Genomic DNA, 18,961 nt, shown 5'->3' on the forward strand with positions numbered 1-18,961 from the left:
TCTATAAAAATACTATTTATCCATTCAAGCAGAATGCTTGCGCTTCAGTTCCCAGTTCACGCACGACAGACCGCGGCAGTCCATTTAAAGCAGCAGGATTTACAAGAAAGCCGTTATTTCAGTTACAAATGGGCCAACGTGCCACCGCTCTTTTGGGGCAGGCGGGGTTGGCTCCCGTTATGACAGGAAATAACGCGGGAAACGGACCAAAGCTCAACGGGACCATATCGTTTTTGCCTTGGAGGGTTGCGGGCAGGCGGGCAGGCGGTGCATTCTCCTCAGGTCAAACGGCTCCGCGCCCTTCCCCGCCTCCGCCAGCCCATCGGCGGGCCCCTGAGGCGGCGGTGGGCCCTATTCTCCTCAAGAAACGCCCCCGCGTCCCTCCGGGGTGGGGGGTGTGTGTGTGTGGGGGGGCTTTTCGGCAGGCCTCGTTACACCCTCGCACCCCTCGGGGATCAGCGTTTACCGCCGGTCTCCCCCGGAGCGGCACCGCCATGGCCGAGGGAGAGCGGGGGCGGGGCCCGCCCCGCCGCCTTCATCCACGCGCTCTGCGCATGCGCCTCAGCGCCGCCCGCCCCGCAGAAGGGGACGGTGGGGGAAACGGCCACGGCGCATGCGCGGGGTGCCCCGCCGTACACCCTCCCCGCCCCCTCCCCTCCTTTCACAGGGGAAATTAATGACCCAACCCCCCAACCCCGCGGCTTCTCTCCCGGTGGACACCGATTCCGCCGCCCTTCCGCGGGGTGGAGTAGGGAAGCCGGCTCTCGGGTGGTGAGGAAAGACCTCCCGTGTCACGTGGCCGGGGTCGCGCCACTGCCCTGCCCGGAACCGGCTGCCCGCGCCGTGCCTGACAGGGCTCGCGCAAAAAGCGTGTCCCGGTGGCCGCTTCCCCCGCCGCCGCCGCTTTTCCTTCCGCCCGCGGGGGGCGGCGGAGGGGGCCCGGAACGGCAGGCGGGGGAGTTTGGCTGCCAAAGCGCGGCCTCGGCGCGCAGCCGACCCCGCTCCCTTCTCCGCTCAGGCAGTTGTGTGGGCAACACAGGCGGGCTTCGGGCTGTCGGCGGAGGGGGCCTAGCGTGACCTCCGCGGCGAGGCGTGCGCCGGGCGGGAGCCGGCGCGGCGGGGCCTGGCGGGAGCGGCGGACGGTCGGTCGGTCGGTCGGTCGGTCGGCCGGCCGGCGGATTTATGTGCTGGGAGCGGGGCCGGGCCGGGCGGCTGAAGCGGTGGAGGCGGGTGGGGCCGGTTCGAGCATCATGGTGAGCGGGGGTAGCCCGGGGCGGGGGGGGCTGTGTGGGGTTCAGGAGGTGGGACGGGGCGGCGGTGGCGGTGGTCGGGGTCTGTGTGGGGTGCTGAGCCCGGCGGCGGGGACTCGCCGTGTTCCGCTCCGCTGATGTCCCGTGGCTCGGGGTTGAGGTCCTGCCGTCCCCGGGCCCGCCGTGGCTGCAGCAACAGTTCGTGGGTTTGGGGACGGCTGGAGCGGGGGGTGAGGGGGGCGGAGACCCTTCCTCCCCGTTATTAGTACTCATTAAGAAAACGGCTTGCCGTCTGCTTCCTCCCCGCGACTGTGCGCCGAGAAGCGGTTTTACTTCCCAGTGGTTATTTCCTTCTTCACTGGTTTTCCACCGAGAAGGAGAGCGAGCCGCTGCACTGCAATGGCCCTTGCCAGCTTTAAAATGTATTTTTATAGGAATATAGAACTGCCTGTTCGCATCTCCTGTACAGCCCCTGTAAATAGATCATTTAATTAGCTGTGGTCTTGAATGTGCCTACAAACCTTTGCTGAACGCTTTGGTTTTCATTGCTGCTAGTTCATTTTCAGTGCCCTGGGTTACGTCGCAGCCGTAGTATATGCTATGGCGAATACGCGCAAATACGTTGGGTTTATGAAAAATCCTGCCTCAGATTACTTTTATTGACGGGTGTTTTAGCACAGACACAACTTACTGCACTCGGTATAATGCGCAGTAAATGAACTTGTAATATAGGTAGTAGCAGAAGAGCAGAGTTTGGTGTAACTGCTGCTAATGAGCTTGTTGAATATATATAGCTTGAAGAGTGGAGGCTGAGTATTTCATGAGTGGACCTCCTTGGCTATAAAGATGTGCTGAATTTTGCTTTTTGGTCTTAGTTACCATTTAAAACACCAGAGTTGATTGGTTCTGCTTTTGAACTACTTATTTTACAGGTATGAGATATATGCAGCACCATAGGGGTGCATGAGTGCAGGTGTAAAAACGTATTTTGTATGTGCCATCAATGCGTATATTTTTCTTCCATATGGATATAAATGTCAATATGTCATGTTAACTATGATGACATAGTGTTTGTTCAAATGATAGAAGTCTTGCTTAGGGAATACACTTTAGAGTTATACTGTGAGTAAAATCTGACTTTTAGCTGTTCTAATACTTAAATATTTGATCATCTGATTCTACTAAGGTATTTTTAATTATGTATGTTTTGAAATCTGAAGGGAACTGTGCAGGTTTTTTTCTCACTGTCTTTTCCTCCTTTTTTTTTTTCCTATTCTTTTCTGTAGAGGTTAATCAAAAGGTCTTGAGAGACTCCTGTCGTTTGTAGGAGTGCATGGGTGCTGTCATCTAGCTCTGTATTTGAAGCTGCGTTTGGAAAGTTGCAAGCAAATACAACTTTTCCTCTCAGCGTAGGTCCTTATTTAAATAAACTGAGTGCTTGCTTCTATTGCCTGATGGGGTTGAAAAATCAGGTCACTTTTCTTTGCTAGTTGCTGGCAGCGTGGACAAATAATCTTTGTGTGTGATTCCATGACGTAAGCAAAGTGAAAAGATGATAGTCTACTTTTAGGCAGTTTGGAAGCTATATTCTCCAGTTCCAAAGCAACTGGAGAATGAAATGCTCATCAGTTTCTTTTGCATCAAGAGGCTTATAAATCAAGTCATCAAAACAATTTACTGGCAGTGCTCTGCCAAGTTGGGACTGCCAGGACTCATCTGTGTAGTTGCAACGCCAGTTATGCTCACAACTTTAAACTCTACACAAGTATCTTAATACTGTATAAGGCCATGGTGTTTTAGACTGTTTAGCAGAGGCATGAAACACTTTTTGCTTTTTATCCTTGGAAGGATTCCTGTAATGGCAAGGCCTGCTATTTAAAAAGCAAATGTTCCGGAGAGTGAGAGCTTCCAGAGTTCCTACTTGTGTTAATTGGAGAAGTATAGGTAAACTGGATTTTTAAAACCTTTGAATAGTGATAATAGAATATAACCTTGTTTTTTCCTTTGTACTAGATCAGTTCTCTGAACTAGTTTTACTTGTAATTTAATAATACATTGGATATGTGTTGGTGTTCTGCACAACAGACATTCTGTATTACTTTTTCAGTAATAATGATAATTCTGTGATTTTATAAATGCCCTTGTTCCAGTCATGAGACTTCTATAGCAATAACTTGATTTGCCTAATGATCACTAATTCTGTAATCCTTGTGCTTAGAGAGCCTCAGTGGAAAAAGAAGCAAGACTGTCAGGTAAAACACAGTTGACTGGCTGGAATGTAGTTTTGGTTTGAAACAAAACACCTTTTTCAAAGGCATTCATGCTGCTGTTGACTGCTTCCATCTAGCAGTTTATGGCTCTCCTTTGAATACGTGTAAGGACACTGGTCAGGAGGGAAGTGAAGTTTGGGTGGGAAAGAGCCACAAAGGTGAGCAGTTTGGTAGTCCTGAATTCCTTGTATGTTCTTCATGCCACCTATGCATCTTTTGTTTATCTCTGCTATGTTGTAAACAGTGGTAGGTGTAGGAAAATACAAATTCATTGAAAACTTGGCCATGAAAAAAGAAAAAAAAAAAGTGAATTTTGAAGAGGTCTCTTGGCATAGATTTCTTTCCCAAAATAAGCTTTATGAATGTCTGATTTTTATAAATAGTAAGATTTGAACTGCCTCAGATTGCCAACTATACAAGATATCATTCTGACTGTAGGCATTTTGTGAAAGTAGCCTTTTTTTCACAGGAGGCATTCATTTTAAGACTTTGCACAGTAAGCTCACTTTTATTTGGCCATCCCATATAACGTTTTCTACTGTTCAGCAAACAATTCTGAATTGCATTTATGTTTCAGGAGAGCACTGACTTGCTTTTGTAAACTGCAGCTTGAGCATGGGTGTATACAAATGGAAGAATTTTGCATATGGAAAAGTCTCAGCTAATAGCAAGAGCAATAATGTGTCATCGATTAAATGGCATGTCAAATAGGTTGTATAGATTTAGCTGCTAGGCTTCACAAACACCACTGCACTTTTGGAATTGCAGAAGATAAGAGTATTTGTTATATTCTTGTAGAGGTCTTACTGGTCGCTACTAATATAAAAGCTTTTCCATTTCTTACTTGATGATTCACAGCCTTGTTAGTATGTTTGTGTGCTACCACTGAAAGAGATTGGTAGGCCCTGAATTAACGTCTATAGAATACTCCAGTGAGCTTGTGTGAAAATCTTGTTTTTACAAGACTTGCCACTTCAGAAAGTAAGTAGCTGGCATTGCATTTCTGAATGTGAAGTTGTAAATTGGATTCTGCTAGCTGCTTTTTCAGGCATGCAGTTGTATTGCTACTGCAGTCCTGGTGCATGTGGCAGTTGGCTTCAGCTCAAGGCCCTTGTCTTGCATTGGAGGAGATGGTTATTGTTAGAGAACAAGTAGTTTCAAAGTCCTGTATAAAGCTAGGTGTTTGAATTATTTGTAATATCTAGGTATGTGGTAAGGGAAAAGCCTGACCTGTTACTACCAGTGTGGGAGAATAACCTTGGGCAACGTCAGAATGATAGAACATGACAGAAAGAAACTGGAGTGGTGTCTTGGCGTAAAACTATTAACCTTGGTTATCTTTGCTTTGCGTCTTCCGTAAATCAATTAATGATGAAAAGATAAATGTCCTTTAGGCAGAAACACTTTTAAAAATTTGCTTGGTTTTTTTTTGTTACTATTCTGAGATAGCCGTCACTGTATTATAAGTATACTTAACTTGTAGATAAGAGTATTGTAACTTTATCTTAAATGCTTATTCTTACTTTTTGTTCTCGTAATTATCAGCAGCTGTGTCTCCAGGTATGTAGTATAAAAGGCATAGACTGTGAAAACCAAAGTCTAAATTATAGTTTTTTCAATCTTATACTGTTGCCTTTTAGACCTGTCATCTTTTTTTTTCATGATTTTAAAAATTTGGCAACCTTCCCTTTAATATAGCTGCTAACACTTCTCTTGCAGACCACTTAGGCATTCTGTGCTATGTTTTATTACAAGGTTTCTTGTATGACATGTGCTATATTGCACAAGCAAAAGTAAGAATGCCATACGTACTTAAGGTCCTGGAACTGAGCACAGTCCTCAAGACTTTTAAGACACCTCTAACCAAAGACCTTCTTCTGTCACTGAAACACAGCCAGACCGCAGTTTATTAGACAGTGTAGTCCCTACGTGGTTGTACTATTTCAGTCTCATCTTTGACCAAGAAGTTGCTTGCCAGCCTCTATTTTGCAGAGAAACTGACTTAACTGTCTTACATAGTCGTCTTTTCTTTGGGCCGAGTGGTTGTCGGCGTTACACAGTTTGACAGAAATGTCTCTGACCAGTGAAATACTGACTTCTCTCTCCAGTGTCTTGAATTTGGATTTCAGATTCCAAGCTGTGAAGCTGAAGCATGATGTGGACAAGGATGTATGTGGAAACAGAGAGTGCTGAAGGTCTTATGAAATGTATTCAGATAATGTAATTTTCCACAAACTGTTCTGTAACTGCAGACCCTTTACTTAATCTGTGCAGCAGTTCCTTATCTCTAAGAGGTGAATAGTGCTTCTATCACTTTTGAGTCAGGCCTGTTAATGACTGTGTACTCAATTACTTTATCACAGATCACATGGGTTGATGGGTTCCAGGTTTTGTTCACCAGAGGCCCTCAAAACCCCCATGTGATTGTGGACTTTGCCCTTGAGCATCTTCTCCCTCAAACACATATACCCTATGAAGCAGGGCTAGATTTTTTTAAGTTGTGGATTTCTGGCCAAACTCTAAATTCTGTGTCCTCTAATTTAGAGTATGGCAAGTAGAGGATATACAATACTGGTGGGAACCAACACCTAATCTTCATTCATGTTCCTGAAACGAGTAGTTTTGAATTTAAACTGGTATTAGTGGTAATGGGCAGACTTAAACGTATGTGGGAGACTTGATCTAGACAGAGCCTGAACTGGAATGAATGCTGTATTTTGGGGTTTTGTGTGTGGGTAAAAAAAACTCCATGCGTTCTAGTGTTGCAATATGAGATAGTTCAGGATGTTGTAGATTTTTCCAGAGTGTATTAATAAACATATAAGTAGTGTGTAACCATGTACAGGCAAAAGAGTAGAGTTGGGAAAATATACTTTGCACACAGCATGTTATTGTGAGTGGACGTATCACTTACTGTATTCCAGTGCCATGTGTTCTTGGCTGATTGCAAGAAGGTTAATGCAGCGGAATTTTTTAATTTCATGTGACAGCTTTACCCTGTTAACCTATTGCTCATGGTTGATTACTAACCTTCAGGAATCAAGAGAAAAATGCCCTGATCAAGTGAGTTGATATATCCATTTTTTAATTGCTTGAAGTATAGAAAAATACCAGAAGGGTATTTCCACCACAAAGTCAGATTTAAAATTAAGATTACAGTTATCATTGGTTTTTTAATTTTTTTTTTTAATGGCTTAAAATTTGCTAGGTTGTTTTCAGTTGTAAGCTGAAATATTTTTGTAGGTATTTATTTTTAAGAAATGCAACAGTAACATTTATGGGAGTGAGTACTGTGAATTTCTGCTGAAGAGGGGTGGGGAGGATGCAGAGAGACTTTCAGTGCCTTTAAGGGAAAAAGATCCTAAAGGGTTCAGTTACAACTTGCAGCCTTCACTTGAGTAAGGAACTGGGTTTCTGCACGTGCACTTCTAAATAGTCTGTTGAATTTTAAGGATTTTAGCTCAGCTGGTGGACCTGCTACCCTGTATAAAAAATAACTGCCTTGATTTGCATAATTTTCCCTCCTGTTACCTTGAGTTGAAAAGGCATTTTCTTTCCCTTACAAATAAGAAGCCCTAGGAGTAATCGAAGAGATACACTGGCACCTGGTTAGGCAGTCCTCCTAATAAAAACATTATTCTAGAGAAATATTAATGTAACTTTACACTGAGATAGTGAATTTTGAGGATCATGGTTTAGTAGGCAGACTAGATGGAGGGACAGTTTCTCTCTCACATTGGGTGGAAGCAGTTAGGCTTATCGTGAGGTGGTCAGAATAAACATTTTATTTTAAAATGCATGGTTTGTTTTGTAAACAGATTAAAGTGTATATACTTCCTGAGCAATTTAGTAATTTAAATGTATCAAATATATTATGCAGGCAGCTTGTTTTAATAAATGTCCTTTCATTTTAAGTACAGTTCCCCTTAGCTAGGGAATTGGTTTGAGTAATGTTATGCACAGGACTCCAAGATGCGAAGAAACCCTAATAAAGGTAGAGTGTTTAAAATGATGCATACAGCTTTCAATCCCAATCTTGATCCCTGGTCTTGGTGACATGGAGCATAAGCAAAAGTGAGGTCTTACTTTTTGAGGTACTTCAAAGAATTGATGGCACCAGTGTCAAGTAGCAGTAAAAATTTCAAGGAGGGAGGAAGCAAAGAGAGGCTTGAGTACTGAAGAAACCTAATGATATCTGACCCCCCCCCCCCAGGTGTTATTTCAAATGGTAAAAAAGTAACGAGTACTTCTAACTGATATTTGACACTGTTATGAGATGCGTAGTAACATATGGAAAGTGTTTACAAATGCTGAAAGGTAATTTATGCTATCTTAATCTCCCTCAATCATGTTATGTTAAGGATGATACTGGACATCACATATAACATTTCATCTGCCTGTAATTTTTCATAAAAGCAGTATTGACACAATTTCTGATTTATTTAAATGAAAGAAAAGTCTTGAAGGGAGAAAAGAGAAGAACTTTCCTTAGTACAATATTTAAGACCAAGGAAGGTATTGCTGGTAAGGAGGGGGAAAGTTGACGAAGAGTGGTGGATGCTGTAGGTTAACAGCTGGTTGTACAGTAGGTGTTGACAGCAGGGACTTGGCTTGTGTAACCATAGGACCCTCTCTGAGGTTTGAGGACTGCCAGGAATGGACAGCATCCGCCTGACCAAGTGGGGCAAAAGCATCTTTGCCAACAGGCTGGCCAAACTGGTATGGAAAGCTTTAGACTAGGACTGAGAGAGTAACGAGGTGATGACTCACAAATTGAGAGTTGGGTTGGTAAGCAAAGGATGCAGGGTGATGTGGAAAGGAGTCCTTGAAAACAACTAAACAGGGCAAAAGAGGACCACATGAGTATATAAACATGAACAAGGAAATACCTGTACACAGATAATAAGGCCAGCATTATGGGGGAGAAGCTCTTGTACCTTTTCTAGGAAATTGGCACACTTGGGTGCTCCTCTGACCTGCCTGTACACTAATGCATGCAGCATGGGGAAAAAATGGAAAGCAGGGGGCTGTATGAACCTGCAGAGCTATGATTTCATTGGGATAACAAAGACGTGACGGGATAGCTCATACAATTGAAGTGCTGCCATGGGTGGATGCAGGCCCTTTAGGAGGACTGACTGGCTGGGATAATGAAGAGGGGGACTTGCTCTTAAGTGAGAGAGCAATGGGGATGCATGGAAGTCTGTCATGGGATGAATAATGAACCATCTGAGAGCTTATGGGTTAAGACTAGGGGGCAGAGCAACATGCGTGATGTTGTAGGTGTCTGCTGTAGATAGTCTTAATCACGAAGAAGTGAAACATAAGGCCTTCTTCAGACAATGGGAAGAATCCTCAGGTTTCCAGGCACTGGTCCTATACGATACTTAACTACCCCAGTATCTTCTGAAAAGGCAACAGAGCAGGGCACAAGCAATCCAGGAGATTTTTTATGTGCTTTGATGGCAGTTTCCTAACACAGGTGATTGAGGACCTGATGAGGAGAGGTGCTCTGCTGGACCTCAGACTTGCAAACAAGGAAGAACTGATCGGTGTTGTGAAGGTCACACAGCCTTTGCCACAGTGACCATCAGATGGTAGAGTCCAGGAGCCTGAGAGAAGGAAATGAGGCAAATAGCAGGTTCACAATCCTACACCTCAGAAGAGCAGACTTTGGCCTGATCATGCCTCAGCTTGGAAGAATCCGGTGGGACATGGTCCTGGAGAGAAGAGGTGTCTGGGAAAGCTGGTTGATTTTCAAGGATCACCTCCACCAAGCTCAAGAACAGTCCATCCTGATGTACATGGATGAACACAGAGCTCAAACAAAGCTCAAACACAGAAAGGAAGTATGCAAGAGGTGGAAGCAGGGTCAGGTCACCCAGGAGGAATATGGAGAAACTAAGCATGTAGGGGTGGGGTTAAGAAAGCCAAAGTCCACCTGGAATTGAGTGTGACACAGAACGTGAATGACAATAAGGAGACCTTTTACAAGTATATCAACAGCAAATGTATTGTGACAGAAAACATGGGCCTGCTGCTGACTGGAGCAGGAGACCTGATGGCAAAGGACATGGGGAAGACCAAGATACTAATGCTGCCTTTGCCTTGGTCTTCACTGTTAAAGTTTGTTTTCAGAAATCCCAGGCTCCTGAGAACCAGTAGGAGAGTCTGAGCAATGAAGGCTTACTTTTCATGGAAGACTCATGTTAGGGAACATTTAAACAAATTGTAGATACACAAGTCCATAGGTTCTGATGGGATGCACCCACCAGTGCTGAGGGAGTGGCCGATGTTGTTGTGAGGTCACTCTCTTTGGCTACCCTCACTCTGTCTTTGAAAGGTCATGGTAATCAAGGGAAGTTGCTGAGGACTTCGGAAGTCAGGTGTAACTTCTGCCTTCAAGAAGTGAGAATATGGGAACTGCAGGCTGGTCAGCCTCCCCTTAATCCCCTTAAATACCCTTTAATACCCTTAAAGGAGGTAATAAAGCAAATAACCCTGGAAATTAAATTCAAATCTATTAAAGATAAGATGGTTTGGGGAGTGGTCAGCTTGGATTTATGAAGGGTGAGTCATGCTTGACCAACTTGATAGCATTCTACAATGAAATGCCTAGCTTGGTGGACAAGGGGAAAAGTGGATATTGTTTATCTTTGCTTTAACAAGGCTTTCAGCAGTGTCTGCCATAACATCCTCATAGATAAACTGATGAGTTTTGGAAGTATGGACTAGGTGAGTCAGCAGTGAGGTAGACTAAAAACTGACTGAGGTGCTGGGCTCGAAGTGTTGTGATTAGTGGCACAAAGTCCAGCTGGAGGCCGGTCACTAGTGATGTGCCCCAGGAGTTTGTACTGGTGCCAGTGTTGTTTAGCACCTTCGTTAATGACCTGGAAGGTGGAAGAGAGTACACCCTCGGTAAGTTTGCAGATGATACAAAACTTGGGAGTGGCTGCTACGTCAAGTAGTTGTGTTGCCATTCAGAGGCTGGAGAAAGGGGTCAACGGGAATGTCAGACAGCACAGCAAAGGGAAGTGCCAATATTCCTGAGGAGGAATAAGCCCAGGCACCAGTACATGCTGGGGTCTGTCCACCTGGAAAACAGTTCGGCAGAAAAGGACCTGGGGATCCTGGAGATCACAAAGTTGACCATAAGCCAGCAGTGAGCCTTTGTGGCAAAGGCGGCCAACAGCACTGTGGACTGCAGTATGCTGAGAATCACCAGCAGGCTGGCAAAGGTGCTCACCTCTGCTCAGTACTGGTGAGACACTGGAGTGCTGTGTCCGGTTTTGGGTTGCGCAGTACAAGACAGACATGGGCTTACTGGAGAGGGTCCAGTGCATGGCCACAAAAATGGTGAAGAGACTGGACCATCTGTCATGTAAGGAGAGGTTGAGAGAGCTGGGACCATTGAGCCTAGAGAAGGTTCAGTAGGCATCTTATCCATGTGTATGAATACCCGATGAGAAGGAATAAAGGTGAAACAAGACTGTTAGTGGTGCCCAGTGAAGGAACAAGAGGCAATGGGCACAACACAGAATATTCTATTTAAACATAAGAAAGAAAAAAACTATTTAAGGCGAGGATGGTCAAACACTGGTAGAGGTTGCCCGGAGAGGTTGTGGAGTCTCCATCCTTGGAGACATTCAAAACCTGACTGAACATGGCTCTGAGCAACCTGTTCTAGTTGACCCTCTTCTTATTGGGGGAGGTTTGACTAGTTTATCTCCAGAGGTCCCAGAGGAACCTCAGCTGTTCCACCATTCTGTAAGAATTGCTCTTTCCTTTTCCAGATTATATTGAGAGAAACTTCTGGGAAAAATAATGTGTGGTTAAACTTCCTCCAAGAGAACAGGTGTGCTAGGTGGGAGAGGATGTGTTTGAACAACGGCAGTACTGCATGCTGTGCTGCTAGTGGGATGTTCTCAAGGGACAAATCCTACTCCTTGCTTTGGGGAATAGTGGAAAAAAATGCTTCACGAGTGTGTGAGCTAATCTGTGTTTTATTTGCCAATGTTTAATTGCGTACTGCTTCCATAGGTAGAAATACTTTTGCCTCCTGACCTTCTATAGCACATTGCATTAGTGCAAAGCTAGTGAAGTGTAATTCCCAACTTCTACAACTATAGAAGGAAATATTTCTTCAAAATATTGTTAGTAACTAGCAATATCGGAAACTTGATATCTAAGAGTGAAAGTGAATATGAACTTTTATATGCCACCACTTAAATGTGGTGTTTTGTGTGCTCATTGAAAAAGTGCCTGTATTCCTTTCCATGAGAAAACTTTCTGGAAAACAGTTTAAAAGAGTGGAAATAGCTTATTTCATTGATTCTTAGTGTCTTTTTACTTGTATATTTTTGTAAATTTCCCTTGCCTATCTGTGTTTGATACTTTTTTCTTTTTACTATTGCTTGTGATGTTTTAAGCATGAAAATCTTGCTTGTAGATAGAAGAAATATGGTGTACATGCTTCATGCTGGTTTTTAACATGGTGTTAGTATTAGTTTATAGAATTTCATGTGCAGGATAAAAGTAATACGATACAACATTTCACTCATTGTTATTTAGCTTTAGAAGTTTAAAGTTGCTTTATTTAAAAAAAAAAAAACCAAAACCAGCAACAACCAATAGTCAGAAATAAAGTTTGCTGAGTGACTGGGAATGAGATTGCTGCTGGCTCTGCTGAAGTGCCAAATCTTGATCAAGGGTTGAACGTTGAAGTGAAGCTATGCTGATTCCTGTGTGCCCTCCCCTCTAAAAGGCTGAAATTTCATGATGCAGATGTTGTGAATTACTGTTAATTCCAGGGTGTTTGTGCAGTGTCAGCTGTTAAATCCTGTCAGAACTGAAGAGACCACAAAACCCAAGATTGTAATCAGTGATGTAATTTTAAGGCATAATGTCTTGTGAAATGCCACGTCCACATGTGGCCTTACAGTCTGTGAAACAGGGGACATACGTTACTGGCCTTGTGACCTGGCAATGCTTTTTCCCTTTGATGAAGTATGTAACTGATTATAGCAAGTTCCAGGGGATTTCTTGAAAACTGACACAGTATGTTTTTTTTTCCCCTCTAGTTTAAAAAGAACCAAAAAATGTTATCTCTACCATACAAGGTATTTTTAATTTTTTTATCTGTTTTTAAAGGTACTTAGCACTTTTCTAAAACACATATTGACTTGTTATTAACTTATTCCTCTACAGGGTGTGATAGGTGTTCAGTTGGTGGTTACCATGGTAATGGCTAGTGTCATACAGAAGATCATACCTCACTATTCTCTTGCTCGTTGGCTTCTCTGTAGTGGCAGGTAAGATAAGAAACAGTTGCTATATGGTGTGTGATTATGGTAATGCAATTATACATTAGAGTAATAACAGTAAAACATGCTAATTTAGGTTGTTTTCTTGGAAAAATAATTAATCTGCTGTTCTTAAATTCATTACCATAGCATTGTGACACCTGACTTACAGGCTTCAAGGTATAAAGACAGTGTTGCTGTAAAAGAACAGACTTGTTTGTTGTTATTAATTGTATCAGTCATAAAGTTAGCTGTTGTCCAGCTCTTATATTATTAAAGGTGCAAGCTACATACTTTAATATTAAAAAGCTAAACTGAATACAAGACACTGAAGAATGGATGGATTTTTTTCTCTACACTGCCTCAGTGTTCTTGATAATCCACCTGCTGATTAGCCTTGCATATAAAGAGTGCTTAGGTATTTATTAAAAATTCAATTTTTTTTAATACTTCATAGGACAGGATTAGTATAAATTTCAGTACACTACTTCCTCATAACAATAGATCAAACAGACATAATGAGTTGCAAGGGTAGCATTCCCTGTGTGGCTGTATCCATAATAAAAATGAAACCCAGCAGCTGTTTTAAATATAAATCAGTGTCTTAAATATTAAAAGAATCATAGGCACTGTGTTGTTTTCATTTGGGAAGAAAAACACTTTGTGTGATTAGAAGGTAGTGTGCTGTCTTTTGTAATTGTTAAAATTTTGAGAATACCAAATCTCTACTCCCTGATTTCTGAAGGAGTATCCTTGAATAATAATGTGCTCCATAGGAGTCTTAACTAGTCTCGTATAATTTTTCATTGCCTTTTTTCCTCTGCATCTCAGAATTACCAACTTTTTTCTTTTTTATTTTCCCCATTTCATCACCCAAATAGTTGCTGATGAAAGATTACTCTAATTGTTGTTTAGATGTGTGTTGGGTATCACTGGTTAGGTGTAATGGAAAACAGTAATTGTCAGGTGAATAATATGAACAGGAGTCATACTCTTAGTTGTGTGAAGTTCATTGTTGACCACATCTGTAGGGTGTTAATCACCTTTTTTGTGCTCTAAAAAGAGCATTATATTAAGGAATATGAAATTGCATACCATTTATTTTTAAGGTGTGTTACTACCATAGTATTTTTATCAGCAATTATTCAAATGACATTTTCTACTTTTTATGTCCTGTTTAAAAGATTTATTTAAATTTTTATTTTAAAATTTAAATATTTAATTGCTCTTTTAAAAGAATTGCTCAATATTATGCCCATGTTCTTAATTCTTGTGAAGTTTTCACTTTCTATATCCTTGTTCTAAGGCATGCCTTTTGCCAATGGTAAGGAGAGGTTTGCTGTTCAAATATTTTTCATAATCCGTTTCTCCTTTTATCTTTGCACACATAAAATACATAAAGCAGGATTTCTGCACTTGTGCTTATGGAATTCTGCTCCCACTGAAGTCAATGGGACCCTTATTATTGCCTTTCATGTTAGTAGCCTTGAAAATCTCATTGTTGCTTTACAGTGTTCTTCTATTTATCTGGTAACTATTTTAGTGCATTGTAATTTCAGTCATTGTGAATAACCTCCTGAATACAAGAATTATGTAAAGAGCCAGAAATAATTCTGTCTTCCAGAAATAAAAACAAGTCAGAAGATTCACTGCAATAAGAATCTGACTTTTAATGGCAGGAAGAAAACCAGTTCTCTTCTTAGTTTAGCTAACAAACTGTCTTTTATAAGTTAACCCATTTTCCTTAGTGCTGTCTTTTTGCAACAGTGTTTTCTTTGACAGACTTGTGTGGGTGGGGTGGTGGAGGGTTTTGTACACAGGTAAGTATACAGACACAGTATTAAGCAGTCCAGCTTTCCTAGGAAAAGTTACTACCTGCTCCTCCTTTCCTTTGTCAATATACTTCAAATAATCTTTGGTTCCCAAACCTGGTTTTGAAGTTATTTGTGTCTTTCCTCCAAAGGGTTGGGAGGCTTTTCTAAGCAAGATAGTCTGAAATGTCTACAGATAGCCCTTGCCGAGTGGGAGGGAGGATAAACACATTACCAGACAAGCCAGAAACTCTTAAGTGGCCAGTTGGTTTCAAGATGCCTGTATATCTACATTCAAAGTCCATTAAAAGGAAACATAGACATTTCAAAATTTGAAAGGTAGACATAAGATAATTATTTGTTTACAGAATGAACAACTGTCATTGACTGTTAAAAAAACTATTTACTTAGATTTGTAAAGAAATGCAAACTTTTTCAATCAGTGCTATTTTTAGAGCTTTAACAGAATTTGAATATTCTTACTTATTGAAGTCAATGAAGTGGCAGCCTAAGTATCTGCGTATGCCTTTGCATTTTTAACTAATAAAGCATTCTCTACCACAATGTTGCTTTTAAGTTGCTCAGCTATGTTCTATTTTCAGGCCACTTCAGGAAGACAGGGGAAAATGGATGTTTTGTTGTACATTCGTTAATGACCTTCATTCAAATTAACTAGGGCATATCTGTGCTGCCATTGTTACTCAGACTAACTTGGATATGTCAAAGCTGCAGAGTAATCAGTTGTGGCATGTCAGTTTTAAGCATATATAAGCTAAAACAGATACAAACTCCTTTTTTTAGCTCTACCTTTATGAAAATGTTCAGATCTCTTGGTTTTGAGATTTTAAATGCAAAGTATGTAGGGTTTATTAACTAAAAAATCCCCAAACTCTTGTATCGTATTAGTTGTAATTATGAATCACTTGCAACATAATTCTGTAGTGTAATTAAGAGCAAATTGTGGCTTAAGTGTTTGATTTGTGTTAGTATGTTACACAGAACAAGAATTTTGTCTGTTCTGCTGTGTTAGATACTATGTCTGTACCTGTGCAGGAAAGATTTTGAAAAATTAGCTTTCCAGCACTGGTGATTTTCATCATTACAGAACTACTTGCGGTACTCTCAGCATGCCAAGTTCAGATCTGGGAGATGATGAATGACAAAGCAGAAGACTGTTCCTCTGCTCTCCCTGACTTTCTGTAGGTCATGTGAAAGATAGGAATAAGTTCTTATCTTCTGTAGGCTCTGACACACACAAGTGTAGTTTTATCGTCTTGGATGAAAAGGTAGATGCTCTGGTTTCTGTGTGATTCTCAGTCGTAACAAAGTCTCTTTTGCAGCAGAATTTGCAAACAGCAAATTTTTCAGCTGGGACCACACATGATAAAAATAAATTAATGAAATAACTTTCACTCCTACTGATGCCTCAAAAAAACCCCCAAGCAAAATTCTTATACCCCCCCCCCCAACTCCTTGTTCATGCAAAGTCTGTAGTATTTGGCATTTTCAGTTTTTGAACAGGCAGTGTTCACACTCCTTCAAGGGAAACTTGCAGTGATGGTTTGGATCTCTGTGATGTATTATTGACTGGTACTGAAGTTGTTTTCTGTTGAAGAAATCTCAGCTTTAGCTGATTCTGTACCACAGCAGTACCTACTGACACAGGCTCCTGGAATCCCCTATTAACCAGACTGCATTCCTTGTAATATTGCTGGCTTGAACTGGTACTTATCCATTATGCCAGTTTTTAAGTTAAGATGGTGTCCATGAGCTCTTTGCAACTGCCTGTTTAATGCTTCATTATACCAGCAATTAAACTGCTGAAACTGGGAGCTCCTCATAAAGTGTGTTGTATTTTTGTCACACCATTTTTCTTCATTCCCATTTCCCTGTCCTCAGCCAAGTTTAGTGTAGTGTCAAGGACAGCATCAGGACAGATGGGCCGTGTCTCCTGTTTAAGATCTACCAGGCAGGCATATGCTCAGTGATACATACATCTCTTTAAAATTGTACCTATTCTTTCTCATAGTCTTTATCCAGTGTCTCTTGTGGCACATGTGCACACATGAAGTGTCTATGCTGTCATAAGGAAGGTAGAAGATGTATAATATTGCTTGTTGTGGCTGCTTGCATTTAGGACCGTTTCTGCTTTTAGCATGAGGACCTCCCTCAGTATTTGTTGTGTAGATGATGTTCCATGAAGAATGACAAAATTTTTTATACTTGCATGAAAGGACATATTCTGCAAATATAAAGATAGGTGGACCAGACTTCCACTTGGGACAGGAGGCCTTTCCAGAACAGAGATGGGAATCAGGTGTTATCAAGTGGCTTGAGATTGTTTGGGTTTGATGTTTATTTTCCAGATTTGCCTTGCCTTTTTTGAAATTGGATGTAACATAATCTCTAATTTGCCAGTGTGGATTTGAATGGCCCTACCTGATGAGGTTTTCTTAACGTGAGAAGTACTGACGGTTGTGGATTCTATTATCATCTCTAACTATTATGCCATGTTAACCCCTGTCACCAATTAGTGGCCTCCTGCTCCAGAAAAGTACTTCCACATAAATACAGATAAATTTCCCAAGTGTGTTCCCGTTAATACTTGGGCTCTGTGCCTCAGCATTTCAGAATGGAGGTCAGAGTGTCATCCTTCCTGCATCTGGACAGCAACCCTCCCTTGCTGAATGTGGAAAAGGCCTTGTTTCAGCTACTAGGGTTCTTGACATGCTTAGAGATTAAGGTAAAATGTTAGACACTTAACCATCTCTGTTTTTCCTCTTCACAATTTCCTTGCCACTACTTGCCTTTTAAGTAAATGAGCAATGGATGGTGCATTGACTTGTAAAAGTGGAAAAACTTGCCATTCAGCTACATGTGAATTAGTGATTTTTTTTTTTTAATAGCACTTTTTCAAGTAGGAGTTGAAGATATCACTGAGGAGGTGTTTAGGAAAGGAATGTTGATGATACGATGTGCTCTGCCTCAGAAAAAAGGCTGGTAATGGTTATTTGATAATAGCTATTCTGGATTCTGGAAAATTGCTGGGTTTTTGTGAGGCATAATTATATTTATAAAATCATTTAGAATATGGTTCTGATGGGTAATTGTAATGGTATAATTATTCTAGTGAACTTTTTCCAATATCGATACAACCTTGTTTGCTGTATTTGATGATAACTTGAAAATCTGGTGTCTTGAAAAGTGAATGGTAAAGTGGCAAAGCTTTCTATTATCAATAAGCATCTCATATGCTGAAGAGAACTGAAGTTTATCTGTGGTTGTTCTGTTCAGGCAGAGTTGGTACTTGCACACAAGGGTGTTTTGCTTAGGTGTTGCAAAGGACCAGTGTCTTAATATGCATATAGATCTGTGTTGTTATATAGGTTTTTTAGAATACCACTCTAAATTGCTAATACTGACATTGTTTTACTTGAGATTTTCTTTTTCTTTAGTTTACGGTGGTATCAGCATCCCACTGAAGAAGAACTACGGATTCTTGCAGGGAAACAAAGAGGGAGGAGCAAAAAAGATAGGTAAATACTTGGTTTAATTTTTCTTTTCTTTTTTTTTCCCTCTCTTTTTTCTCAGCATGATCCATATAACAACTTTGCTGGCCAACTTTTGTCTTTGTGCGAGTTAAAAACTGCTAGTTGCATATGACTGCCCTGCTTGCATTAATTGTCACAGCTCTGCACCAAACTGTGTTCTTTCAGTTTAACAGGGTTGAACATGCCCAAATTGTGCAGAACGGGATGATTTCCAGTCCACAAAATTGGTCTGTGAAATTGCGAATTTGGTGGCAAGGATTTTATTTTAGTGAATGTATTCATTTGGATGAAAACTGAGGAAAGCAAATCTTCTATAGGATTGAAAGTCTTCATCTTGAAGCAAGAGAAGAAAGATTTGAGTATATTAGTTCAACATAGGATTACTGTGAGCCACCCCTCTTACACAGCTGTGAAAAAGGTAAATGTGCTTCTAGGATGTATTAGGTGAGGTATTTCTAGTAGAAGAGATAGGGAAATATTAATCCTTTTGGACAAGGCACCAGTGTAGAACTTTATCTGGATTACTGTGTACAGTTCTGATCACTCATGTTCAAGAAAAATGAATTTGTACATGAACAGGTGAAGAGAGGGCTAAGATCATCCAGGAAACAGTCCATCTTGTAAGAGAAGGCTAAAAGAGCTTGGCTTGTTTAACCTAGCAAAAAGATGACTGAGAGGGATGGGATAGCTGTCTATCAGCTTAAGCTGGAAATAGATTTCTGACATTCAGGCATGAAGTTCTGGAACAGCCTTACCAGAAGTACAACTGCAGCAAGA

At 41.3% G+C, this 18,961-nt stretch overlaps 1 protein-coding gene across 3 annotated transcripts in view; it reads left to right on the plus strand.

Moving 5' to 3' along the window:
• The first annotated feature begins 1,091 nt into the window (after nt 1-1,091).
• The window catches only part of TMEM161B (transmembrane protein 161B), a 41,985-nt gene continuing 24,115 nt past the window's right edge, over nt 1,092-18,961 (plus strand). For all 3 annotated transcript variants that reach the window (XM_052776938.1, XM_052776939.1, XM_052776940.1), the window contains exons 1-3: nt 1,092-1,253; nt 12,728-12,831; nt 18,089-18,169. In XM_052776938.1, the coding sequence (XP_052632898.1) occupies nt 1,251-1,253; nt 12,728-12,831; nt 18,089-18,169 (188 nt within the window). In that variant the 5' untranslated portion in view covers nt 1,092-1,250. The remainder of the gene's footprint in view (nt 1,254-12,727; nt 12,832-18,088; nt 18,170-18,961) is intronic.

Source organism: Harpia harpyja, chromosome Z, assembly GCF_026419915.1.
Source record: "Harpia harpyja isolate bHarHar1 chromosome Z, bHarHar1 primary haplotype, whole genome shotgun sequence".
In the NCBI taxonomy this organism is placed as follows: domain Eukaryota; kingdom Metazoa; phylum Chordata; class Aves; order Accipitriformes; family Accipitridae; genus Harpia; species Harpia harpyja.